Here is a 26,005-nt window from a genome sequence, read left to right on the forward strand (position 1 = left end):
CTCTCTCACTCTCTCTCTTTCTCTCTCTCTCTCCTACACCAGCTTTCTCCTCCTGCTGCTTCCTGCCTTTTCCTGCAACCTCCTGTTCTTTCCTGTTCTCTTCTTTTTCCCTTTAGCTGACTCGCACTTCTATTTATGAAGAGGCAGGATGGTCGTGGAAATCAGCAGCTCCTGGGAACAATTACAGATTGGACTGCTTCTCACCTGTGCACTTGGGTGAGAAACGCCCACATCACGAACTCCTCGGGAACAGCTTCAGCCACACAACCACCACGCCCCCTCGCTAAGCCGCCAGTGCGGTGATTATTTATTAAAACTGGCCTTTTTGATGGGAGCTGTGGACCCGCTATACCATAGGAGGAAGCTGGGTTGAGAGGAGGTTACAGTTTTGAGGGAGAGTCCCTCTGTGTGATGCACCGAGAACAATGTACAGTACAGGGAGAGACTGAACACGTGTGGAAATCTTCGGCACATATGAACCAGAAGGGAAACTGGCTTGTTCGTCACCTGAGGGTGTGGTCGTGAACAGATGAAGTTTGGTGAACTTTTTGATCATAACCTGATTTGTACGTGGTCTGAGACGTTTGTGAACCGAGGTTCCACTATATGTCTGTGTGTGTATATATATATATATATATATATATATATATATATGAGAGAGAGAGAGAGAATAAAGGACACAAACACCATCAAAGGTTTAGGGGAACTTGTGGAACCCCCAGTGTATATTGTACAGCAGAAAAAAAAGAAAATGATGTCTTTAGACAAGAGTTCAAAATAGAACTGACAAATGATCTATCATGTGTGTGTTTGTATATATACTGTATGTGTATACATATATATATATATATACACAGTGAGGAACATACAGTGGTGTGAAAAACTATTTGCCCCCTTCCTGATTTCTTCTTCTTTTGCATGTTTGTCACACAAAATGTTTCTGATCATCAAACACATTTAAACATTAGTCAAATATAACACAAGTAAACACAAAATGCAGTTTTTAAATGATGGTTTTATTATTTAGGGAGAAAAAAATCCAAAAACCTGTGTGAAAAAGTAATTGCCCCTTGTTAAAAAATCACCTAACTGTGGTGTATCACACCTGAGTTCAATTTCGTAGCCACCCCAGGCCTGATTACTGCCACACCTGTTTCAATCAAGAAATCACTTAAATAGGAGCTGCCTGACACAGAGAAGTAGACCAAAAGCACCTCAAAAGCTAGACATCATGCCAAGATCCAAAGAAATTCAGGAACAAATGAGAACAGAAGTCATTGAGATCTATCAGTCTGGTAAAGGTTATAAAGCCATTTCTAAAGCTTTGGGACTCCAGTGAACCACAGTGAGAGCCATTATCCACAAATGGCAAAAACATGGAACAGTGGTGAACCTTCCCAGGAGTGGCCGGCCGACCAAAATTACCCAAAGAGCGCAGAGACGACTCATCCGAGAGGTCACAAAAGACCCCAGGACAACGTCTAAAGAACTGCAGGCCTCACTTGCCTCAATTAAGGTCAGTGTTCACGACTCCACCATAAGAAAGAGACTGGCCTGCAAAAACGGCCTGCATGGCAGATTTCCAAGACGCAAACCACTGTTAAGCAAAAGAACATTAGGGCTCGTCTCAATTTTGCTAAGAAACATCTCAATGATTGCCAAGACTTTTGGGAAAATACCTTGTGGACTGATGAGACAAAAGTTGAACTTTTTGGAAGGCAAATGTCCCATTACATCTGGCATAAAAGGAACACAGCATTTCAAAAAAAGAACATCATACCAACAGTAAAATATGGTGGTGGTAGTGTGATGGTCTGGGGTTGTTTTGCTGCTTCAGGACCTGGAAGGCTTGCTGTGATAGATGGAACCATGAATTCTACTGTCTACCAAAAATCCTGAAGGAGAATGTCCGGCCATCTGTTCGTCAACTCAAGCTGAAGCGATCTTGGGTGCTGCAACAGGACAATGACCCAAAACACACCAGCAAATCCACCTCTGAATGGCTGAAGAAAAACAAAATGAAGACTTTGGAGTGGCCTAGTCAAAGTCCTGACCTGAATCCAATTGAGATGCTATGGCATGACCTTAAAAAGGCGGTTCATGCTAGAAAACCCTCAAATAAAGCTGAATTACAACAATTCTGCAAAGATGAGTGGGCCAAAATTCCTCCAGAGCGCTGTAAAAGACTCATTGCAAGTTATCGCAAACGCTTGATTGCAGTTATTGCTGCTAAGGGTGGCCCAACCAGTTATTAGGTTCAGGGGCAATTACTTTTCACACAGGGCCATGTAGGTTTGGATTTTTTTTTCTCCCTAAATAATAAAGACCATCATTTAAAAACTGCATTTTGTGTTTACTTGTGTTATATTTGACTAATGGTTAAATGTGTTTGATGATCAGAAACATTTTGTGTGACAAACATGCAAAAGAAGAAGAAATCAGGAAGGGGGCAAATAGTTTTTCACACCACTGTAAGTATTTGAACACCCTACGATTTTGCAATTTCTCCTACTTAGAAATCATGGAGGGGTCTGAAATTCACATTGTAGGTGTATTCCCATTGTATGATTTGTACAGAAAGTATTTGCATTGCACTGCTGCACATAAGTATTTGAACCCCTGAGAAAATCAGTGTTAATATTTGGTACAGAATCCTTTGTTTGCAATTCCAGAGGTCAATCGTTTCCCGTAGTTCTTGACCAGGTTTGCTCACACTGCAGCAGGGATTTTGGCCCACTCCTCCACCCAGTTCTTCTCTAGATCTGTCAGGTTCTGGGGCTGGCGCTGAGCAATACGGAGTTTCAGCTCCCTCCAAAGATTTTCGATTGGATTTAGGTCTGGAGACTGGCTAGGCCACTCCAGAACCTTGATATGCTTCTTACAGAGCCACTCCTTGGTTATCCTGGCTGTGGGCTTCGGGCCATAGGGCCCCGCCAAGGCCCATCTTCAGTGCTCCGACTGAGGGAAGGAGGTTGTTGCTCAAAATCTCACAATACATGGCCCCATTCATCCTTTCCTTAATTCAGGGCAGTCGTCCTGTCCCCTTCGCAGAAAGCACCCTCAAAGCATGAAATTTCCACCCCCATGCTTCACACTAGGGATGGTGTTCTTGGGATGCAACTCCTCCTTCTTGTTCCTCCAAACACGGCGAGTGAAGTTTAGACCAAAAAGTTCTATTTTGGTCTCATCTGATCATATGACTTTCTCCCATGCCTCCTCTGGATCATCCAGATGGTCATTGGCAAACTTCAGATGGGCCTGGACATGCGATGACTTGAGCAGGGGAACCTTCCGTGCAATGCGTGATTTGAAACCATGATGGCATATTGTTCTACCGACAGTGACCTTTGAAACTGTGGTCCCAGCTCTCTTCATGTCATTGAGCAGCTCCTCCCGTGTTGTTCTGGGCTGATTCCTCACCTTTCTTATCATCTGAGATACCCCATGAGGTGAGATCTTCCATGGAGCCCCAGTCCGAGGGAGACTGACAGTCGTCTTTAGCCTCTTCCATTTTCTGTTTTCACCAAGCTGCTTGGCAATTGCCCCGTAGCCCTTCCCAGCCTTGTGGAGGTCCACAATTTTGTCTCTGGTGTCTTTTGACAGCTCTGTGGTCTTGCCCATGGTAGTAGTTGGAGTCTGACTGACTGTGGGGTGGACAGGAGTCTTTAAAGAGCTCAGACAGGTGCTACTAATTAAGATTACTAAGTGGAGTAGAGGTGGACTTCTTAAAGGCAGAGCAACAGGTCTTTGAGAGCCACAATTCTTGCTGATTGCCAGGTGTTCAAATACTTCTGTGCAGCAGTGCAATACAAATAAATTCTGTACAAATCATACAATGTGATTTCCTGATTTATTTTTTTTTTACATTCTGTCTCTCACAGTGGGAATACACCTACAATTTGAATTTCAGACCCCTCCATGATTTCAAAGTGGGAGAACTTGCAAAATCGCAGGGTGTTCAAATACTTATGTCTCTCTCTCTCTCTCTCTCTAAATATATATATATATATATATATATATATATATATATATATATATATATATATATATATATACAGTAGATATATTCTATCTCTCTCTCTCTCTCTCTCAGACAGTGTGTAGGAAGTGATGTCATGAGTTGTAATAATCAACTATCCCCAAGTTGAGTTACTAACATACCAATGTTGAATTCTAGGACATTCAAAAAACTATCGCCCTTTAATTTACGGCATGAAACAACATAAATATATTTAGAATTCTAGAATGAATGCATCAGTAACTCCAAACACTGCAGCATGCATATCTATGGATGCAGAAGGACAAGGTTAAAATAAACTCAAGCAGAATGTGTCTTCTTTTTTACTTTTCCACCCACCAAGGGAATAGTCTTTGTTTTCATTACAAGATAGGACGGACCATCCCGTTCCTTGTGGATCTTCTTAACTTAACGCGCACACGTGCCGGTCCCGGGACATAACAGCGTTTTAAAAACGTTACAGTAATGTGTGCATGCCCATCTGCCATGCATCTCGACACCCTACCCATCAAATGAAACTTCAAAGTCTCGTCTCTTCCGATGATATAAACCATTTTGACACACAACAACCACAGCACTGACACTAAAGCCTTTTGTACAGAGAAGTACATACTTTTAAGAGTTGACTTTCCCTACCTTTGAAGACCCCCTGCAAGTCAAACATCAATATTTCCGAGCAGTATTGATCCCATTGTGTCCGTAAGGCTCCAGTGAATATAATCCAGTAAAACGATTTAGGTCCAAAACACACGATAGATCCTCAAAGGGACAAAAACTCCAGAAAACGTTTCATAACTTGAGACTAGCTACGCAATTTTTTTTCATCTCTATTGATCATATCAGACGTAATTTGTTTCTGTCGGCGATAACCATGCTACCGCATGTTACACGGAAGTGTTAGCTTCTGATCGACACCTAAGTTGGCCAATTACGACGGGTCTGGGGTTGACTGGCACCTCGTATAGCCAACGAGTGTCACAGACAGCTTGAAGGATGACGTAAAACTCCAAACCCTGGTAGAATCTAGTTTGATTGGACACTGTGAGTGACACTCAAAACTTACAGCCAATGAGCAGCCGAGCATTTTGATATGTAACTTGCCATACTAACTTGTAAACAAAATGATCGCAGCTGTGCGAAGGTGGCATTTGTGCCAGTCTGCAGAGTTGGTGCGTGGTTGTTTATTGTGTTTTTGAATTTTAGATATGAATAAAGGTACCGAAAAACGTAAATAAATGCTCAAATAAATGCATGTACGCGGCGTGAAAGTATTCAATCGGCCCTATAGACGTCTAATGGCAGAGAGCGACGTGCCACGCCCTTGTGCTTTCTGCTTGCTAGTGATTGCTGCCATCAAGTGGCACATGGAAAAACGCTGAGCTGTGTTGTAACAGTTTGTAAAAGAAATTTATATAGTTTGTGTGCATTTTATAAAAAAAGTAAAAAATAAAAATATAAATATATTTTTGGCCCATAAGACTTGTATTGACTATTTTTACATAGAAATGTGTATTTTTTATTGTTTTTATTATTTTTATAACTAATAGAGTGACACTGTTTGTAGATATAGATTCCTTTAGGTGTAAGCTTTCAGTAGAGCCCTCATTGATATCTGTGGGTTGAAGCATTCAAAAGTTATTACACTTTTAACATACGTTCCAAAATGTGGATAATGGTCCCTCTAAAAACCCCCTGGGCATGCCCACATAAAAACTGGTGTAAAAATGTCATTTTGACTGGTATTCTTTTCAAATTTGAAATTTGAGTAGTCAACAAGTTATTCTGTTGGTACATAGTGTGTTTCTGTCCCCACCTACCTACTGCAGCTTTATTTTCCTTTATTTTCATAAAAAAACTTAGGCGAGAACAAAAAAATTCATTTTTTTGTGAGTTCTAATGTGCATAACTTTTGATCAGTCACACCTACAGTGATTCTGACTACTAAGGGTGAAACTAGAGAATGTTACCTTTACAAAGAGACCAAACATGTGTTTATACTCCAGATAGTTCAATAACAGCAATGATTCTAATTTGGAGAGGTCGAATTACAAGCGATTTAGCAAAAATGACCCCGCTTGATAAGGGTCCCGGTCCCGGTACATACCGACGATTTTACGACGTCACAATCATATCACAGCCATGTGTGCATGCCCTCTGTCATGCACCTCGACATACTACACATCAAATGAAAATTCAGAGTCTCGTCTTTCCGATGATATAAACCATTTTGACACACAACAACCACAGCACTGACACGAAATCCTTTTTTACAGAGAAGTAAATACTTTTAAGAGTTGACTTTTCCTACCTTTGAAGGCTCTCTGCAAGTCAAACATCAATATTTCCGAGCAATATTGATCTCATTCTGTCCGTAAGGCTCCAGGGAATATAATCCAGTAAAACGATTAGGTCCAAAACACACGATAGATCCTCAAAGGGACAAAACTCCAGAAAACGTTTTTAACTTGAGACTAGCTCCGACATTTTTTTTCATTTCTATTGGTCATATCAGACGTAATTTGTTTCTGTCGGCAATAACCATGCTAAAGCATGTTACACGGAAGTGTTAGCTTCTGATTGACACCTAAGTTGGCCAATTACGAGGGTCTGGGGTGACTGGCACCTCGTATAGCCAACGAGTGTCACAGACAGCTGAACGATGACGCAACTCCAAACCCCTGGTAGAATCTACCAGTTTGATTGGACGCTGTGAGTGACACTCCAAACTTACAGCCAATGAGCAGCTGAGCACGCCGATATGTAACTTGCCATACCAACTTGTAAACAAAACCGATCGGAGCTGCGTGAAGCTGGCATTTGTGCCAGTCTGCAGACTTGGTGCGTGGTTGTTTATTGTGATTTCACCAAGTTTTTTCGCATTTTAAATATGAATAAAAGTACAGATAAACGTAAATACACTCTCGATTAATTAATAGAGGCATGTACGCGGCGTGACAGTGATCGATCATACCAGGAGACGTCTAATGGCAGAGAGCGACATGTGACATGCCCTTGTGCTTTCTGCCTGCTAGGGATTGCTACAATCAGTGGCACATGGAAAAACGCTGAGCTGTGTTGTAACAGTTTGTAAAAAATGTATATAGTTTGTGTGCATTTTATTAAAAAATATATATATTTTTGGCCCATAAGACTTGTTTTGACTATTTTTATATTGAAATGTGTATTTTTTATTGTTTTTATTATGGAATATGAATTTCCATAACTAATAGAGTGACACTGTGTGTAGATATAGATTCCTTTAGGTGTAAGCTTTCAGTAGAGCCCTCATTGATATCTGTGGGTTGAAGCATTCAAAAGTTATTACACTTTTTCCATATGTTCCAAAATGTGGATAATGGTCCCTCTAAAAGCACCTGGACATGCCCACATAAAAATGGTGTAAAAATGTCATTTTGACAGGTATTCTTTTCAAATTTGAAATGTGAGTAGTCAACAAGTTATTCTGTTGGTACATAGTGTGTTTCTGTCCCCACCTACCTACTGCAGCTTTATTTTCCTTTATTTTCACAAAAAAACTTAGGCGAGAACAAAAAATTCATTTTTTTTGTGAGTTCTAATGTGCATAACTTTTGATCAGTCACACCTACAGTGATTCTGACTACTAAGGGTGAAACTAGAGAATGTTACCTTTACAAAGAGACCAAACATGTGTTTATACTCCAGATAGTTCAATAACAGCAATGATTCTAATTTGGAGAGGTCAAATTACAAGCGATTTAGCAAAAATGACCCCGCTTGATAAATATATTTACATACAGTTTCTATGGTCCAGAATGGGTTTATTTAATTTACATGCAATCCTATGGGGGAAATTACTTCGGGTCACGACCAAATCGGGTTGCAACCAGAGTTTTGGAATGAATTACGGTCGTAACCTGAGGTTCCATTGTATAGTGGAAAGACAGCCCCCCCTGTACACAGACAGACAGACAGACAGACACCAAATGTCCAAAACACACACTCTTTATTTTCTTCTTCTCACAGTACACGGACCACCACAATAAACCTAGCTCACAGTCTTTGTTTCTTTTCCTTTTCTTTCCTTCTGCCACCTCCACTCCTCCAGTCGCAAACTTCATCCTCTGCCTCCTGACTGAGGCTCACCAAATGGAGTGAGGTGGCCGCTATGATACTGTCCCAGATGTGCTGGAAGTGCCACATATTATATATACACATACACACATGGCAATGCTTTAGTCATATATATATATATATTTACTCAGCAAAAAAAGAAACGTCCCTTTTTCAGGACTGTGTATTTCAACAATAATGTTTTAAAAATCCAAATAACTTTACAGATCTTCATTTTAAAGGGTTTAAACAATATTTTCCATGCATGTTCAATTAACCATAATCAATGAATTAACATGTACCCGTGGAATGGTCGTTAAGACCTTAACAGCTTACAGAAAGTAGGCATTTAAGGTCACAGTTCTAAAAACGCAGGACACTACAGAGACTTGTCTACCGACTGTGAAAGATGCCCAGGGTCGCTGCTCATCTGCGAGAACGTGCATTAGGCATGCTGCAGGGAGGCATGAGGACTGCTGATGTGGCTAGGCAATAAATTGCCATGTCAGCACTGTGAGGCGCCTAAGACAGCGCTACAGGGAGACAGGAAGGACAGCTGATCATCCTCGCAGTGGAAGACCACGTGTAACAACACCTGCACAAGATCGGTACATCCGAATATCACACCTACGTGACAGGTACAGGATGGCCACAACAACTGCCCGAGTCACACCAGGAACACACAATCCCTCCATCAGTGCTCAGACTGTCCGCAATAGGATTTAAAAAAATTATAATAATATTAAAAAAAATTTAAAATTTTTTATTTTTTTTAAATTAAAAAAATTTTTTAAAATAAAAAATTTTTTTATTTTTTTTTTTTTTAATTAAAATAAAAGTTTGAATTTTTAAATTTTCAAATTTTTTCTTTTCTCTCTCTCTAAAAAAAAAAAAAAAAAAAAAAAAAAAGGCCCCCCCGGTGTGTAGGAAGTGATGTCATGAGTTGTAATAATCAACTATCCCCAAGTTGAGTTACTAACATACCAATGTTGAATTCTAGGACATTCAAAAAACTATCGCCCTTTAATTTACGGCATGAAACAACATAAATATATTTAGAATTCTAGAATGAATGCATCAGTAACTCCAAACACTGCAGCATGCATATCTATGGATGCAGAAGGACAAGGTTAAAATAAACTCAAGCAGAATGTGTCTTCTTTTTTACTTTTCCACCCACCAAGGGAATAGTCTTTGTTTTCATTACAAGATAGGACCGGACCATCCCGCTCCTTGTGGATCTTCTTAACTTAACGCGCACGTGCGGTCCGGGACATAACAGCGTTTTAAAACGTTACAGTAATGTGTGCATGCCCATCTGCCATGCATCTCGACACCCTACCCATCAAATGAAACTTCAAAGTCTCGTCTTTCCGATGATATAAACTATTTTGACACACAACAACCACAGCACTGACACTAAAGCCTTTTGTACAGAGAAGTACATACTTTTAAGAGTTGACTTTCCCTACCTTTGAAGACCCCCTGCAAGTCAAACATCAATATTTCCGAGCAGTATTGATCCCATTGTGTCCGTAAGGCTCCAGCGAATATAATCCAGTAAAACGATTTAGGTCCAAAACACACGATATATCCTCAAAGGGACAAAACTCCAGAAAACGTTTCATAACTTGAGACCAGCTACGTAATTTTTTCATTTATATTGATCATATCAGACGTAATTTGTTTCTGTCGGCGATAACCATGCTACCGCATGAAACACGGAAGTGTTAGCTTCTGATCGACACCTAAGTTGGCCAATTACGACGGGTCTGGGGTTGACTGGCACCTCAGATAGCCAACGAGTGTCACAGACAGCTGAAGGATGACGTAAACTCCAAACCCCTGGTAGAATCTACCAGTTTGATTGGACACTGTGACTGACACTCAAAACTTACAGCCAATGAGCAGCCGAGCATTTTGATATGTAACTTGCCATACTAACTTGTAAACAAAACGATCGAGCTGCGAAGGTGGCATTTGTGCCAGTCTGCAGAGTTGGTGCGTGGTTGTTTATTGTGATTTCGCCAAGTTTTTGCATTTTAAATATGAATAAAGTAGAAAAACGTAAATAAACGCTCGAATAAATAATAGATGTACGCGTGAAAGTATTCAATCGCCCAAGACGTCTAATGGCAGAGAGCGACGTGCACGCCTTGTGCTTTCTGCTTGCTAGTGATTGCTGCCATCAAGTGGCACATGGAAAACGCTGAGCTGTGTTGTAACAGTTTGTAAAAGAAATGTATATAGTTTGTGTGCATTTTATAAAAAAAGTAAAAATAAAAATATAAATATATTTTTGGCCCATAAGACTTGTATTGACTATTTTTACATAGAAATGTGTATTTTTTATTGTTTTTATTATTTTTATAACTAATAGAGTGACACTGTGTGTAGATATAGATTCCTTTAGGTGTAAGCTTTCAGTAGAGCCCTCATTGATATCTGTGGGTTGAAGCATTCAAAAGTTATTACACTTTTCCATACGTTCCAAAATGTGGATAATGGTCCCTCTAAAAGCCCCTGGGCATGCCCACATAAAACTGGTGTAAAAATGTCATTTTACAGGTATTCTTTTCAAATTTGAAATGTGAGTAGTCAACAAGTTATTCTGTTGGTACATAGTGTGTTTCTGTCCCCACCTACCTACTGCAGCTTTATTTTCCTTTATTTTCATAAAAACTTAGGCGAGAACAAAAAATTCATTTTTTGTGAGTTCTAATGTGCATAACTTTTGATCAGTCACACCTACAGTGATTCTGACTACTAAGGGTGAAACTAGAGAATGTTACCTTTACAAAGAGACCAAACATGTGTTTATACTCCAGATAGTGCAATAACAGCAATGATTCTAATTTGAGAGGTCGAATTACAAGCGATTTAGCAAAAATGACCCCGCTTGATAAGGGTCCCGGTCCCGGTACATAACGACGATTTTACGACGTCACAATCATATCACAGCCATGTGTGCATGCCCCTCTGTCATGCACCTCGACATACTACACATCAAATGAAAATTCAGAGTCTCGTCTTTCCGATGATATAAACCATTTTGACACACAACAACCACAGCACTGACACTAAATCCTTTTTACAGAGAAGTAAATACTTTTAAGAGCTAACTTTTCCTACCTTTGAAGGCTCTCTGCAAGTCAAACATCAATATTTCCGAGCAATATTGATCTCATTCTGTCCGTAAGGCTCCAGGGAATATAATCCAGTAAAACGATTAGGTCCAAAACACACGATAGATCCTCAAAGGGACAAAAACTCCAGAAAACGTTTTTAACTTGAGACTAGCTCCACATTTTTTTCATTTCTATTGGTCATATCAGACGTAATTTGTTTCTGTCGGCAATAACCATGCTAAAGCATGTTACACGGAAGTGTTAGCTTCTGATTGACACCTAAGTTGGCCAATTACGAGGGGTCTGGGGGGGTGACTGGCACCTCGTATAGCCAACGAGTGTCACAGACAGCTGAACGATGACGCCCAACTCCAAACCCTGGTAGAATCTACCAGTTTGATTGGACGCTGTGAGTGACACTCCAAACTTACAGCCAATGAGCAGCTGAGCACGTCGATATGTAACTTGCCATACCAACTTGTAAACAAAACCGATCGGAGCTGCGCGAAGCTGGCATTTGTGCCAGTCTGCAGACTTGGTGCGTGGTTGTTTATTGTGATTTCACCAAGTTTTTTCGCATTTTAAATATGGATAAAGTACAGATAAACGTAAATACACTCTCGATTAAATAATAGATGCATGTACGCGTGACAGTGATCAATCGACCAGGAGACGTCTAATGGCAGAGAGCGACATGTGACACGCCCTTGTGCTTTCTGCCTGCTAGGATTGCTACAATCAGTGGCACATGGAAAAACGCTGAGCTGTGTTGTAACAGTTTGTAAAAAATGTATATAGTTTGTGTGCATTTTATTAAAAAAGTAAAAAATAAAATATATATATTTTTTTGGCCCATAAGACTTGTTTTGACTATTTTTATATTGAAATGTGTATTTTTTATTGTTTTTATTATTTCCATAACTAATAGAGTGACACTGTGTGTAGATATAGATTCCTTTAGGTGTAAGCTTTCAGTAGAGCCCTCATTGATATCTGTGGGTTGAAGCATTCAAAAGTTATTACACTTTTTCCATACGTTCCAAAATGTGGATAATGGTCCCTCTAAAAGCCCTGGACATGCCCACATAAAACTGGTGTAAAAATGTCATTTTTACAGGTATTCTTTTCAAATTTGAAATGTGAGTAGTCAACAAGTTATTCTGTTGGTACATAGTGTGTTTCTGTCCCCACCTACCTACTGCAGCTTTATTTTCCTTTATTTTCATAAAAAACTTAGGCGAGAACAAAAAATTCTTTTTTTGTGAGTTCTAATGTGCATAACTTTTGATCAGTCACACCTACAGTGATTCTGACTACTAAGGGTGAAACTAGAGAATGTGACCTTTACAAAGAGACCAAACATGTGTTTATACTCCAGATAGTTCAATAACAGCAATGATTCTAATTTGGAGAGGTCAAATTACTGGCGATTTAGCAAAAATGACCCCGCTTGATAAATATATTTACATACAGTTTCTATGGTCCAGAATGGGTTTATTTAATTTACATGCAATCCTAAGGGGAAATTACTTCGGGTCACGACCAAATCGGGTTGTGACCAGAGTTTTGGAAGAATTACGGTCGTGACCTGAGGTTCCATTGTATAGGGAAAGACAGCCCCCCCTGTACACAGACAGACAGACAGACAGACAGACAGACACCAAATGTCCAAAACACACACTCTTTATTTTCTTCTTCTCACAGTACACGGACCACCACAATAAACCTAGCTCACAGTCTTTGTTTCTTTTCCTTTTCTTTCCTTCTGCCACCTCCACTCCTCCAGTCGCAAACTTCATCCTCTGCCTCCTGACTGAGGCTCACCAAATGGAGTGAGGTGGCCGCTATGATACTGTCCCAGATGTGCTGGAAGTGCCACATATTATATATACACATACACACATGGCAATGCTTTAGTCATATATATATATATATATATATATATATATATATATATATATACTCAGCAAAAAAGAAATGTCCCTTTTCAGGACTGTGTATTTCAACAATAATGTTTTAAAAATCCAAATAACTTTACAGATCTTCATTGTAAAGGGTTTAAACAATGTTTTCCATGCATGTTCAATTAGCCATAATCAATTAATTAACATGCACCTGTGGAATGGTCGTTAAGACCTTAACAGCTTACAGAAAGTAGGCATTTAAGGTCACAGTTCTAAAACGCAGGACACTAAAGAGACTTGTCTACCGACTGTGAAAGATGCCCAGGGTCCCTGCTCATCTGCGTGAACGTGCATTAGGCATGCTGCAGGGAGGCATGAGGACTGCTGATGTGGCTAGGGCAATAAATTGCCATGTCCGCACTGTGAGACGCCAAGACAGCGCTACAGGGAGACAGGAAGGACAGCTGATCATCTTCACAGTGGAAGACCACGTGTAACAACACCTGCACAGGATCGGTACATCCAATATCACACCTGCGTGACAGGTACAGGATGGCCACAACAACTGCCCGAGTCACACCAGGAACACACAATCCCTCCATCAGTGCTCAGACTGTCCGCAATAGGCTGAGAGAGGCTGGACTGAGGGCTTGTAGGCCTGTTGTAAGGCAGGTTCTTACCAGACATCACCAGCAACAACGCCGCCTATGGGCACAAACCCACCTTCGCTGGACCAGACAGGAGTAGCAAAAAGTGCTCTTCACTGATGAGTCACGGTTTTGTCTCACCAGGGGTGATGGACGGATTCGTGTTTATCGTCGAAGGAATTGAGCACGAGGCCTGGGACCTGTTGGATTTGGGTGAGGGCTAGTGCCATTCCCCAGAAATGTCCAGGAACTTGCAGGTGCCTTGGTGGAAGAGTGGGGTAACATCTCACAGCAAGAACTGACAAATCTGGTCCAGTCCATGAGGAGGAGATGCACTGCAGTACTTCAAGCAGCTGGTGGCCACCAGATACTGACTGGTACTTTTGATTTTGAGCCTCCCTTCATTCAGGGACACATTGTGAAACATTTTTAGTTTATGTCTTATGGTGTTGACTCTTTTAGTGTTCATACAAATATTTACACATTAAGTTTACTGAAAGTAAAAACAGTTGAAAGTCAGAGGACGTTTCTTTTTTTGCTGAATATATATATATATATATATATATATATATATATATATATATATATTGACATTAACAATAGTACAAATAACTTAAGTGTATACCTAAAGAATTACATCCACATACAGTACCATATTTGTACCATACTGCCTCTCAAAATCTTATAAAACTAGGGGGCTTTGCCCCCCTGCTCACTTTGCTCATCAACCCCCCCCCAGACACTTTGTGTCTCTGCCCGCTCACTTATGTGGATTTCACTTTCACCAAACAACAAATCTTTTAATTCTCACAGATCTTCAATGGGAAGAAACTTTTCCCTGATGGAATCAGACAATCTACAAGTCTCCAACTTCAAGTTTAAATCCAAACAATATATTAAATCTCTTTTTGCTGTTCCATTATTTCACAGAGTAATAATTTACGTTTGTCTGTGCCAATGTGATCTTTACTATGATTTTTTGGAGACTTTCAAATTTTCTTACTTCCATTATCTCTAACCTGCTCCACATGAGTATCATGCCAACGTTTTTGAATTCTTTCTGACTTTCTACTTTGTCATCTACTATTTGTCTTTTATTTCCCGTCCTGGGCCTGGTTCAATTTCTTGGCACAAAGACTCGTCTCGCAGGACGTGAAAGCATCTCTCTGGAAAAAGTCACATCTCATCCCAAATTTTTTTTTTTTTTATTATATTAGAGGTATTTAATTTTTCATTTAAAGGTTGAACATTTCATATTACATGGTTCACAACGATACACCACATGTTAGTACAGAGCCCTGCTGTTCATTTTCCATACACTGACTGAGGTTCAAGGGAATAGAAGGAAAGCGGTGTGTGTGTTTATAGCAGTCCTGGTGCAATGCTAGAGAAAAACTGCAAAAGGAAAAATTACACTCTCTTTCTTTTTTTTTCCTCCATTTCATGTTTCTGTAAGAAGATCGAATCAAAGTCACACCACATAAGTGCTAAATGCATTCTCTTTAAGTGCCTCTAAAACCAACATAAGTCTTGTAGTACTAGTTAGGACAGTTACGTGTCAATCTTTTTTCCACTCATTCATTCTCCACCCTGCAACTTACCCCTTCGAGGCCTCCCCAGTGTGAACTGTCATTGGGTCATTGTTGTGTGAGAAACACTTAACATATTGAGAACGGTCATGTGGCCTCTTACCAGTGTGAACTATGTTCTGATTTAAGTCCACTGCTGTTTCAGAATCGTTTACCACAATCAGTCCACCCAGAAGAGTTCTCTCCACTGTGGATTCATAAATGATCATGGAAATGACTTCAAATTGAGAATCCTTTACCACATATTGAACCGCAAGAATGATTTTCTTCAGTGTGTGTTTTTGAACAACTGGGAAGGCTGCTGTAATGGGAAAGGAATTTGCCATATTCACAACATATGATTTCTGATCATATTCTGAAGACTGGTTATGGGGGAATCTTTTCTCACATTCACAGGAGGATTGTGGCTTCCCTCCCTTTAATTTTTCCAGATTTTCTTGGTGTACTTACTATCACAACAGGAGCGAACCTCCCTCTTTAGTCCGGATAGTCTAATTGTACTGCTTTACTTCTAACTTCAGTTTGGATTCTTGTGTTTCTGAAGATTTTTTCTTTTTTAAACTGAATAGTCTTTTTTAACAGTTAGAAGAACCATGCAATATTTCTAGGGGTTAATGTTTCCAAATTTTCTTCTTGTAATTACTATCAAGACAGAATTGAGCTTCAACCTTAATTCATGACGGTTCAGTTCTTACTCCCTTAAGTTTGCAAAACTGTATGGATTCTTCTTATGTGATGTTGAAGATGGTTACTCCTAGAGAAGCGTTTGCCACATTCCAAACAAAAATATGGCTTCTCTCCCGTATGAGTTCTTTTATGCCTATGAAGGGCACTACTTGTACGAAATTGTTTGCCACATTCAGAACAGCAATAAGGCTTTTCTCCAGTATGAACTCTTGCGTGGGTTTGAAGATTGCTACTTTGAATAAATCTTTTTCCACATTCAGCACAGCAAAAGGGCTTCTCTCCAGTGTGGGTTCTTCTATGTCTTTGGAAACTACAATTGTCAGAGAATCGTTTGCCACATTCCAAACAGCAATATGGTTTTTCTCCAATATGAATTCTTGTGTGACTCTGAAGATCGCTCGTCCACCTAAACCTTTTGCCACATTCAATACAACAGTATGGCTGTTCTCCTGTGTGTCTTTTCGTATGTCTTTGGAAACTTTCGCTATCTGAAAATCGTTTGCCACATTCAGAACAGCAGTAGGGCTTTGGTTTTGCATAAACAGGCTTGTGGTTTTTAAAGTCAGAATTGGTTTTAAAAGTTTGTTTGCACTCTTCTTGCCCAGTGGACAAAGTCTGCAGCCCGGTATGAATTCTTCTTACGTGACGTCGAAGATGGCTGCTACTAGAGAAGTTTTTGTCACATTCCAAACAAACATATGGCTTCTCACCTGTATGAATTTTCTTATGCCTCTGAAGGGCACTACTTACACTGAATTGTTTGCCACATTCTGAACAGCAATACGGCTTTTCTCCAGTATGAACTCTAGAGTGGATCCGAAGATGGCTACTCTGAATAAATCGTTTTCCACATTCACCACAACAAAAGGGCTTTTCTCCAGTGTGGACCTTTTTATGTCTTTGGAAACAACGATTGTCGGAGAATCGTTTGCCACATTCCAAACAGCAGTATGGTTTTTCTCCAGTATGAATTCTTACATGATACTGAAGATGGCTACTCCACTTAAATCCTTTGCCACATTCAGTACAACAATACGGCTTTTCTCCAGTGTGCATTCTTGCATGTCTTTGAAAACTTTCACAGTCTGGAAATCGCTTGCCACATTCAGAGCAGCAATAAGGATCTGCTGTTGTATAAACTGAATTGAGATTTTCAAAGTCACAGTTGGTTTTGAAAGGTTGCTGCACGGTATGAACTCTTTTTATGTGACGTTGAAGATGGCTACTAGTGGAGAAGTTTTTGCCACATTTAGAACAAAAATATGGCTTCTCTCCTGTATGGATTCTTTTATGCCTCTGAAGGGCACCACTTGTACTGAACTGCCTGCCACATTCAGAACAGCAATACGGCTTTTCTCCAGTATGAACTCTTAAGTGGATCCGAAGATGGCTATTTTGACTAAATCTTTTCCCACATTCTGTACAGCAAATGGGCTTTTCACCACTGTGGACTCTTTGATGTCTTTGGAGACCACGTTTGTCAGAAAATCGTTTGCCACACTCGGTACAGTTAAAGGGGTTTTCTCCAGTATGAATTACTGTGTGTCTTTGGAGATCACAACTGTCGGAAAATTGCATGCCACATTCAGAACAGCAATTAGGCATTGGTGTTGTACAGACTGCCTCGAGATTGCTAAAGTCTGATTTGCTTTTAAAAGTTTGTCTGGACTGTTGCCCAGTACACAAAGCCTCTTGATCCGTTTTATGCCCTTGCTGTTGATCAGCGCTGATGGCGTCTATCTGCATTACTTGGACAATAGGAAGAGAACTGCAAGGCCAAGTGGCTGCTGGCCCATGCTGTGATCCTCTTGTTGATTTCTTCATCCTTTCCTGTTTGTATTCCAGTCTGCACTGAAGAGAGGGCTGGGCAAATGAAAACTGGGACAAGCAGCCATTCTCCTGGAGACCTGCAATGACACAAACAGTTTAGTGAAATATTTTCAAATAAATAAAACCTTAACGCAACACTGGAGGTGTTTCATCCTCAACCCTCAGTTCCATTTCTGGGGTTCTTCCAAGAAGAGCACTTATCAACAATCGGAACGAGAAGAAGCCTTTCAGCACAACAAAGCTATTCACTTAACTCTTCCAAAATAACATGAAGTCACATTCTGAAGGTCCCTAAAGTCCCCTGTCCACTGCACTGCTTGGTCGCTTATCCCATCTGTCTGTGGTTTTCTGTGTAAGAAAAACATTTCCTAATTGTTTGAAAAAGTTTCCAACTGTGTCACCATGTTCTTGATAAACTCACTCACAAGACTGAGATTTAGCTGAATGTGTCTCACTTGAATATGCTTTGCTTTAAAAACTGAGGATCGAAGGTTCCAGAAACCCAAAATGTTTACCGTAAATGCAGGCGATCCATGACTATGTGAGCACTTGTGATAGGTACGCAGCCCTGTCAACTGGTCATCGAGAACATCTTTGAGGGCTCAAAAAAAGCCACGGAGGAGATGGAGCAGCTGTGATTTGAAGATTAACGCTGATGCTGTACATAGTTTATTATGGGACATCTTGGAAAAGTTGATCCTTGTATTAAGGAGGATGTAAAATTTCTTTAAATGAAATTTCAGCAGAATTAGATATGCTAATGCCAACTCCTCTGTGCTTTTCTCTTGAGGTTTTGTCTCCCATTGATCCTGAATTTCATGAACTTTCAATCCACAATACTCACCCAGTACAACTTGCCCTGAACCTTTTAAATAGAACAGAAACAAATGAAATGAGCCCAAGTGGTTGATTTAAGTGAGTTTCACTGGTTTAGAGTGCTTTGTGGGATGCGCCCCTGGTCTGTCCACTGTGTAAATGGACTTTGCCTGCTCACCTCCTACCTCTTCGTTTTCATATTCCACAGACATGTCTGCTGTGTTAATCGATTTCTGCCTGGACTGACTGTGGATGTCAGAGCCAGTGTGCCCTGCATCCTCTCTCAGGCTTGATGCCCACCTTTCTTCAAAAGCTGCTGGAGAGCCCCAGGTGGAAAAAAAAAAAACTGGATGGATGGAATCTGTGAAGTGAGGTTGATAAAAGTGGGTCTTTTATGAGAATATAGCCAAACTCAGAGTTCAAGCCCCTCCATGTCCAGTTGTCACTATTCACTCTTTTGTTATTGAAACATTAGAACACTCTAGACGAGAACAGGCCATTCAGCCCAACAAAGCTTGCCAGTCCTATCCACTTATTTCTTCCAAAAAAAAAAACAGCAAGTGGAGTCTTGGAAGTCCCTAAAATCTTACTACCACACTACTTGATCTCTTATTCCAAGTGTCTGTGGTTCTTTGTGTAAAGAAACACTTCCACATGTTTGTGTGAAATTTCCCCTTCACAAGTTTCCAACGGTGTCCCCGTGTTCTTGATGAACTCACTTTAAAGTCGCCATCTCGATCCACTGGACTAATTCCCTTCATAGTTTTAAACACTTCAGTCAGGTCACCTCTTATTTTCCTTAAGGCTCAGCTCCTTCTGTCATTCCTCTTTGTTCACCCCCTGTACCCCTGGAATCAGCCTACTTACTCTTCTCTGGACCTTTTTCTTGTGCTGCTAAGTCCTTTTTGTAGCATGGAGAACCAAACTGCACCCAGGACTCCAGGTGAGGCCTCACCAGTGTGTTACAAAGCTTGAGCAGAACCTCCAGTGACTTGTACTCCACACACCAAGGCGCTATATAACCTGACCCTCTGTTAGCCTTCTTAATTGCTTCTGAACACTGTTGATAGCTTAGTGTCCACTATGACTCCTAAATCCTTCTCATAAGGTAGACTATCAATTTTCAGACCTCCCTTTGTGAATTCAAACCTCACATTTTTCCTTCCTATGTGTAATTCTTTACTTTTATTAACATTAAATTTCATCTGCCACACGTCTGCCCCAGCCTGTCTGCTGTCCAAGTCTTTCTGTGAGGATATAACGGATTCTAAATTATCTGCCAATCCAACTACCTTGGTATCATCTGCAAACTTAACCAGATTGTTACTTACAGTGGGTACGGAAAGTATTCAGACCCCCTTCAAATTTTCACTCTTAGTTATATTGCAGCCATTTGTTAAAATCCACACATACCGCTTAGAATTAAGGCCAAAAAGTTCTCTCTTGGTCTCATTAGACCTGAGAATCTTATTTCTCACCATCTCAGAGTCCTTCAGATGTCTTTTTTTAATCTCCATACAGATTTTATTTTTTCTCCAGCCGTCTGGAGTTTTTTTTTTTTTCTGTCCCACCTGGCCATTGGACCTTACTCTTATTCGATGTTAATTAATGTTGATTTATTTGATTTTCTTACTGTGTCTTTTATTTTTCTATTCTTTATTATGTAAAGCACTTTGAGCTACTGTTTGTATGAAAATGTGCTATAGAAATAAATGTTGTTGTTGTTGTTTTAGCAAACTCCATGCGGGCTGTCATGTGTCTTGCCTCTCCTCAGTGTGTGGAGACAACCAGGCACTGCTCATCACTTGTCCAATACGGTCCCCACAGTGAAGCATGGCGGTGGCAGCATCATGCTGTGGGGTGTTTTTCAGCTGCAGGGACAGGGCGACTGGTTGCAATCGAGGGAAAGATGAATGCGGCCAAGTACAGGGATATCCTGGACAAAAACCTTCTCCAGAGTGCTAAGGACCTCAGACTGGGCCGAAGGTTTACCTTCCAACAAGACAATGACCCTAAGCACACAGCTAAAATAACGAAGGAGTGGCTTCACAACAACTCTGTGACTGTTCTTGAATGGCCCAGCCAGAGCCCTGACTTAAACCCAATGGAGCATCTCTGGAGAGACCTAAAAATGGCCGTCCACCAACGTTTACCATCCAACCTGACAGAACTGGAGAGGATCTGCAAGGAGGAATGGCAGAGTATCCTCAAATCCAGGTGTGAAAAACTTGCTGCATCTTTCATAAGACGACTCGTGGCTGTATGAGCTCAAAAGGGGGCTTCTACTAAATACTGAGCAAAGGGTCCGAATACTTAGGACCAGGTGATAGTTCAGTTTGTCTTTTTTAATAAATCTGCAACAATTTCAAAAATTCTTTTTTTTGTCTGTCAATATGGGGTGCTGTGTGTTCATTAATGAGGAAAAAAATTAATTTGAATGATTTTAGCAAATGGATGCAATATAACAAAGAGTGCAAAATTGAAGGGGCTCTGAATACTTTCCATACCCACTGTATGTTCCTATCTAAATCATTAGTACTAGGGTGTTGTACCATGTTTGCCATTATGGATGTGGTAGAAAGTTAAGCAAAATGACCCCAAGATTACAAGGCAACTCACGAAGGGGCTGGAGTTGCCTCAAAAGCTTGCATACCATAATCTGTCTGCAAACCGGATTCCAAAAAAGTTGGGACACTAAACAAATTGTGAATAAAAACTGAATGCAATGATGTGGAGATGGCAAATGTCAATATTTTATTTGTAATAGAACGTAGATGACACATCAAACGTTTAATCCGAGTAAATGTATCATTTTGAAGGAAAAATATGTTGATTCAAAATTTCACGGTGTCAACAAATCCCAAAAAAGTTGGGAAAAGTAGCAATAAGAGGCTGGAAAAAAGTAAATTTGAGCATAACGAAGAGCTGGAAGACCAAATAACACTAATTAGGTCAATTGGCAACATGATTGCCAATCTCTGTGCGTGAGGGTCAAGGCCGTAAAACTATACTGGATGGCCGTGATCTCCGGGCCCTTAAACGACACTGCACCACAAACAGGAATGCTACTGTAAAGGAAATCAGAGAATGGGCTCAGGAATACTTCCAGAAACCATTGTCAGTGAACACAATCCACTGTGCCATCCGCCGTTGCCAGCTGAAACTCTACAGTGCAAAGAAGAAGCCATTTCTAAGCAAGATCCACAAGCTCAGGCGTTGTCACTGGGCCAGGGATCATTTAAAATGGAGTGTGGCAAAATGGAAGACTGTTCTGTGGTCAGACGAGTCACGATTCAAAGTGCTTTTTGGAAATCTGGGACGCCATGTCATCCGGACCAAAGAGGACAAGGACAACCCAAGTTGTTATCAACGCTCAGTTCAGAAGCCTGCATCTCTGATGGTATGGGGTGGCATGAGTGCGTGTGGCATGGGCAGCTTGCATGTCTGGAAAGGCACCATCAATGCAGAAAAATATATTCAGGTTCTAGAACAACATATGCTCCCATCCAGACGTCATCTCTTTCAGGGAAGACCCTGCATTTTTCAACAAGATAATGCCAGACCACATTCTGCATCAATCACAACATCATGGCTGCGTAGGAGAAGGATCCGGGTACTGAAATGGCCAGTCTGCAGTCCAGATCTTTCACCTATAGAGAACATTTGGCGCATCATAAAGAGGAAGGTGCGACAAAGAAGGCCCAAGACGATTGAACAGTTAGAGGCCTGTATTAGACAAGAATGGGAGAGCATTCCTATTTCTAAACTTGAGAAACTGGTCTCCTCGGTCCCCAGACGTCTGTTGAGTGTTGTAAGAAGAAGGGGAGATGCCACACGGTGGTGAAAATGGCCTTGTCCCAACTTTTTGGGGATTTGTTGACACCATGAAATTCCGAATCAACATATTTTTCCCTTAAAATGATACATTTTCTCAGTTTAAACTTTTGTTCCGTGATTTATGTTCTATTCTGAATAAAATATTAGAAGTTGGCACCTCCACATCATTGCATTCAGTTTTTATTCACGATTTGTATAGTGTCCCAACTTTTATGGAATCCGGTTTCTAGTTAGCCAATTAAAGGGGTCATTTTGATTAACTTCTTACTATATCAAAACCATTTACAGATATTAAAAATAGCAGCGGCCCCAGCACTGCCCCCTGCTGGTCACCACTCTTAACATCGGCCAGATCTGATGAGGTTCCTCACACCATCACCCTCTGCTTCCTGTGTCTGCACACACCCTGAACTGCCACTTTTTAGTTTGATGCCCAACCTCTCATGTGGCACCTCATCAAATGCTTTCTGAAAGTCCAGATAAATAATCTCATCTGCTCCTCTCTGGCTGTATCCTTTTGTTGCCTCCTCATAGAATTCCAGCATGTTAGTCAAACACGATGCTGACTGTTCCTATTAACTCCTGTCCTTGCCATGTGTTGCTCAATCTTATCCTTAATAATTCCTTCCATTAATTTGCATGTTAAGCTTACTGGCCTATAGTTGCTCTGATCTGCCCTGTCACCCTTTTTATATAATGGGATGATATTTGCCATTTTCCAGTCCTTCAGAATCTCTCTAGTGCACAGTGGCTTCTTAAAAATATGTGTCAAGGGTTTATATCTGTACTCGCTGGCCTCCTTAAGCACTCGTAATAAATATGATCTGGTCCTGGTGATTTGTTTGATTTCAGCCTATTTAATCTGAGCAGCTCTTCTCTCTCAACAATTTCTAAATCCCTCAAAACCTCCTTAGTAGTCCCAAACTCTGCTCCTTAGGGACAAGCTGACAGAGATGGGAGTAGACTCACACCTGGTGGCATGGATCATGGACTATCTTACAGAGAGACCTCAGTATGTGCGTCTCGGGAACTGCAAGTCTGACATTGGAGCGCCGCAGGTGACTGTACTTTCTCCGGTCCTGTTCAGCCAACATACATCGGACTTCCAATACGACTCGGAGTCCTGCCACGTGCAAATGTTCACTGACAACACTGCTATCGTGGGCATCAGCAGAGGGCAGGAGGAGGAGTATAGGATCCTAATCGAGGACTTTGTTAAATGGTGCGACTCAAACCACCTACACCTGAACACCAGCAAAACCAAGGAACTGGTGGTGGATTTTAGGAGGCCCAGGCCCCTCATGGACCCCGTGATCATCAGAGGTGACTGTGCAGACCTATAAATATCTGGGAGTGCAGCTGGATGATAAATTGGACTGGACTGCCAATACTGATGCTCTGTGTAAGAGAGGACAGAGCCGACTATACTTCACTAGAAGACTGGCATCCTTCAACATCTCCAATAAGATGCTGCAGATGTTCTACCAGACGGTTGTGGTGAGCGCCCTCTTCTACATGATGGTGTGCTGGGGAGGCAGCATATAGAAGAAGGACACCTCACGCCTGGACAAACTGGTGAGGAAGGCAGGCTCTATTGTAAGCACAGAGCTGGACAGGTTGACATCCGTGGCAGAGCGACGGGCACTGAGCAGACTCCTGCCAATCATGGACAATCCACTGAACAGGATCATCTCCAGACAGAGGAGCAGCTTCAGCGACAGACAGACTGAGGAGACCCCACACTATGTGACTTTTCAATTCCACCGGGGGGTAAACGTTAACATTAAACAAAGTTATTGTCTGTTATACCTTCATTGTTATCACTCTTTAATTTAATATTGTTCTTTATCAGTATGCTGCTGCTGGAGTGTGTGAATTTCCCCTTGGGATTAATAAAGTATCTATCTATATCATATAGTGCCTTTCATATCTATCATATAGTGCCTTTCATATCTATCTATTTATTTATCTATCTATCTATCATATAGTGCCTTTCATATCTATCTATCATATAGTGCATTTCATATCTATTTATTTACCTATATCATATAGTGCCTTTCATATCTATCATATAGTGCCTTTCATATCTATTTATTTATCTACCTATATCATATAGTGCCTTTCATATCTGTCTATATCATATAGTGCCTTTCATATCTATCATATAGTGCATTTCATATCTATTTATTTATCTACCTATATCATATAGTGCCTTTCATATCTATCATATAGTGCCTTTCATATCTATTTATTTATCTATCTATCATATAGTGCATTTCATATCTATCTATTTATTTATCTATCTATATCATATAGTGCCTTTCATATCTATCTATATGTTACTGCTGGGAGGTTATTCATTTCCTCACCTGTGAAGACCTCAGATGTGACTTTAGGGCGTCTGCTATTTCATTGTCTGTATCTTTTAATCCCCTTTTACTATTCCTGATGAACTTGACCTCCTCCTTGACTGTTCTTTTACTACTAAAATACTCAAAGAGTCTCTTAGGCTCGTCTTTCTCCTCATCTGCTCTATTCCCCTCCAACTGTCTTTTAGCCTCCTTGATGTCCTTTTTACGGGTTGCCCTTATGTTCTCATATGCTCTACGATTCACTCTGCAGTTTTTAATCTTATACACTTTACTTGTCTGTATTTTTCCTTTGCAGCTTCTTTTTTTTAACTCTTTATTAACCCACTGTGGAGTTTTTCTTTAATTTCCTATTGATTCCAAATTTACGTCTGTACCTGTCCTGCATTACATGTAACTTAACCATGAAACTGCCGGAACCGGCTATAGTCGGTTCCCAGTGCCATTTTCCAGCCCCGCCGGAGCTGATCAGTCCGTGCTGTCCATTCGTTGAGCAGCCGGTTCATGACCACTGGCCCCCCCTACAGCCTCACTGTCCCTGGGATTGAGCCACTACACTAGACTGGCCTGCAAGTCAGCGTTGCCCACTGGGTGTTTGCGTGCAGCCAGTTCAAGCGCAGTTTGCCACTGTCAGTGGTTTACTGAATTTCGTCAATGGAGTCAGTTGCACCTTGTACATATCATAATAGATTGCTGCATTTTTTTTTTTTTTTTTTTTTAACAGTTCATTGGCAGTGTGTAAAATGATGAGTGTTGCGGTAATTGTGATGCTCTTTGTATGAAACAAAATATGTGTTCCATTAAAATTTCACTTTTTCTTTGTGAATTGTGACATTTACTTTAAAAAGTGCAGCAAAAAAAGTATTTGGTGTCCAGGGGGGTGCATTAACCCCAAAAGTATGTGGCAATTTAAGGGTTAAGGCGGCGGTTCTCAACCTGTGGGGCGCAAAGTAAGAAAGAGGTGAAAACAAGACAAAGCTTTTTTAAAAAACAGATTTTTGCTTTTCATGCGATTTTAGTTTAGCAGCAAAAAACTCTCGAGGTTTATTGACGTACTGACTATGAATTGTTTCCAAATGGCGTTTCAG

At 40.6% G+C, this 26,005-nt stretch overlaps 1 protein-coding gene across 1 annotated transcript in view; it reads right to left on the reverse strand.

Moving 5' to 3' along the window:
• The window catches only part of LOC120528915 (zinc finger protein 729-like), a 68,243-nt gene that overhangs the window by 23,727 nt on the left and 18,511 nt on the right, over window positions 1-26,005 (reverse strand). The window contains exons 3-4 of the mRNA XM_039752990.1: window positions 16,088-17,972; window positions 3,525-3,724 (exon numbers count right to left, since the gene is read on the reverse strand). Coding sequence (XP_039608924.1) covers window positions 3,525-3,724; window positions 16,088-17,972 — 2,085 coding nt within the window. The remainder of the gene's footprint in view (window positions 1-3,524; window positions 3,725-16,087; window positions 17,973-26,005) is intronic.

Source organism: Polypterus senegalus, chromosome 4 (genome assembly GCF_016835505.1).
Source record: "Polypterus senegalus isolate Bchr_013 chromosome 4, ASM1683550v1, whole genome shotgun sequence".
In the NCBI taxonomy this organism is placed as follows: domain Eukaryota; kingdom Metazoa; phylum Chordata; class Cladistia; order Polypteriformes; family Polypteridae; genus Polypterus; species Polypterus senegalus.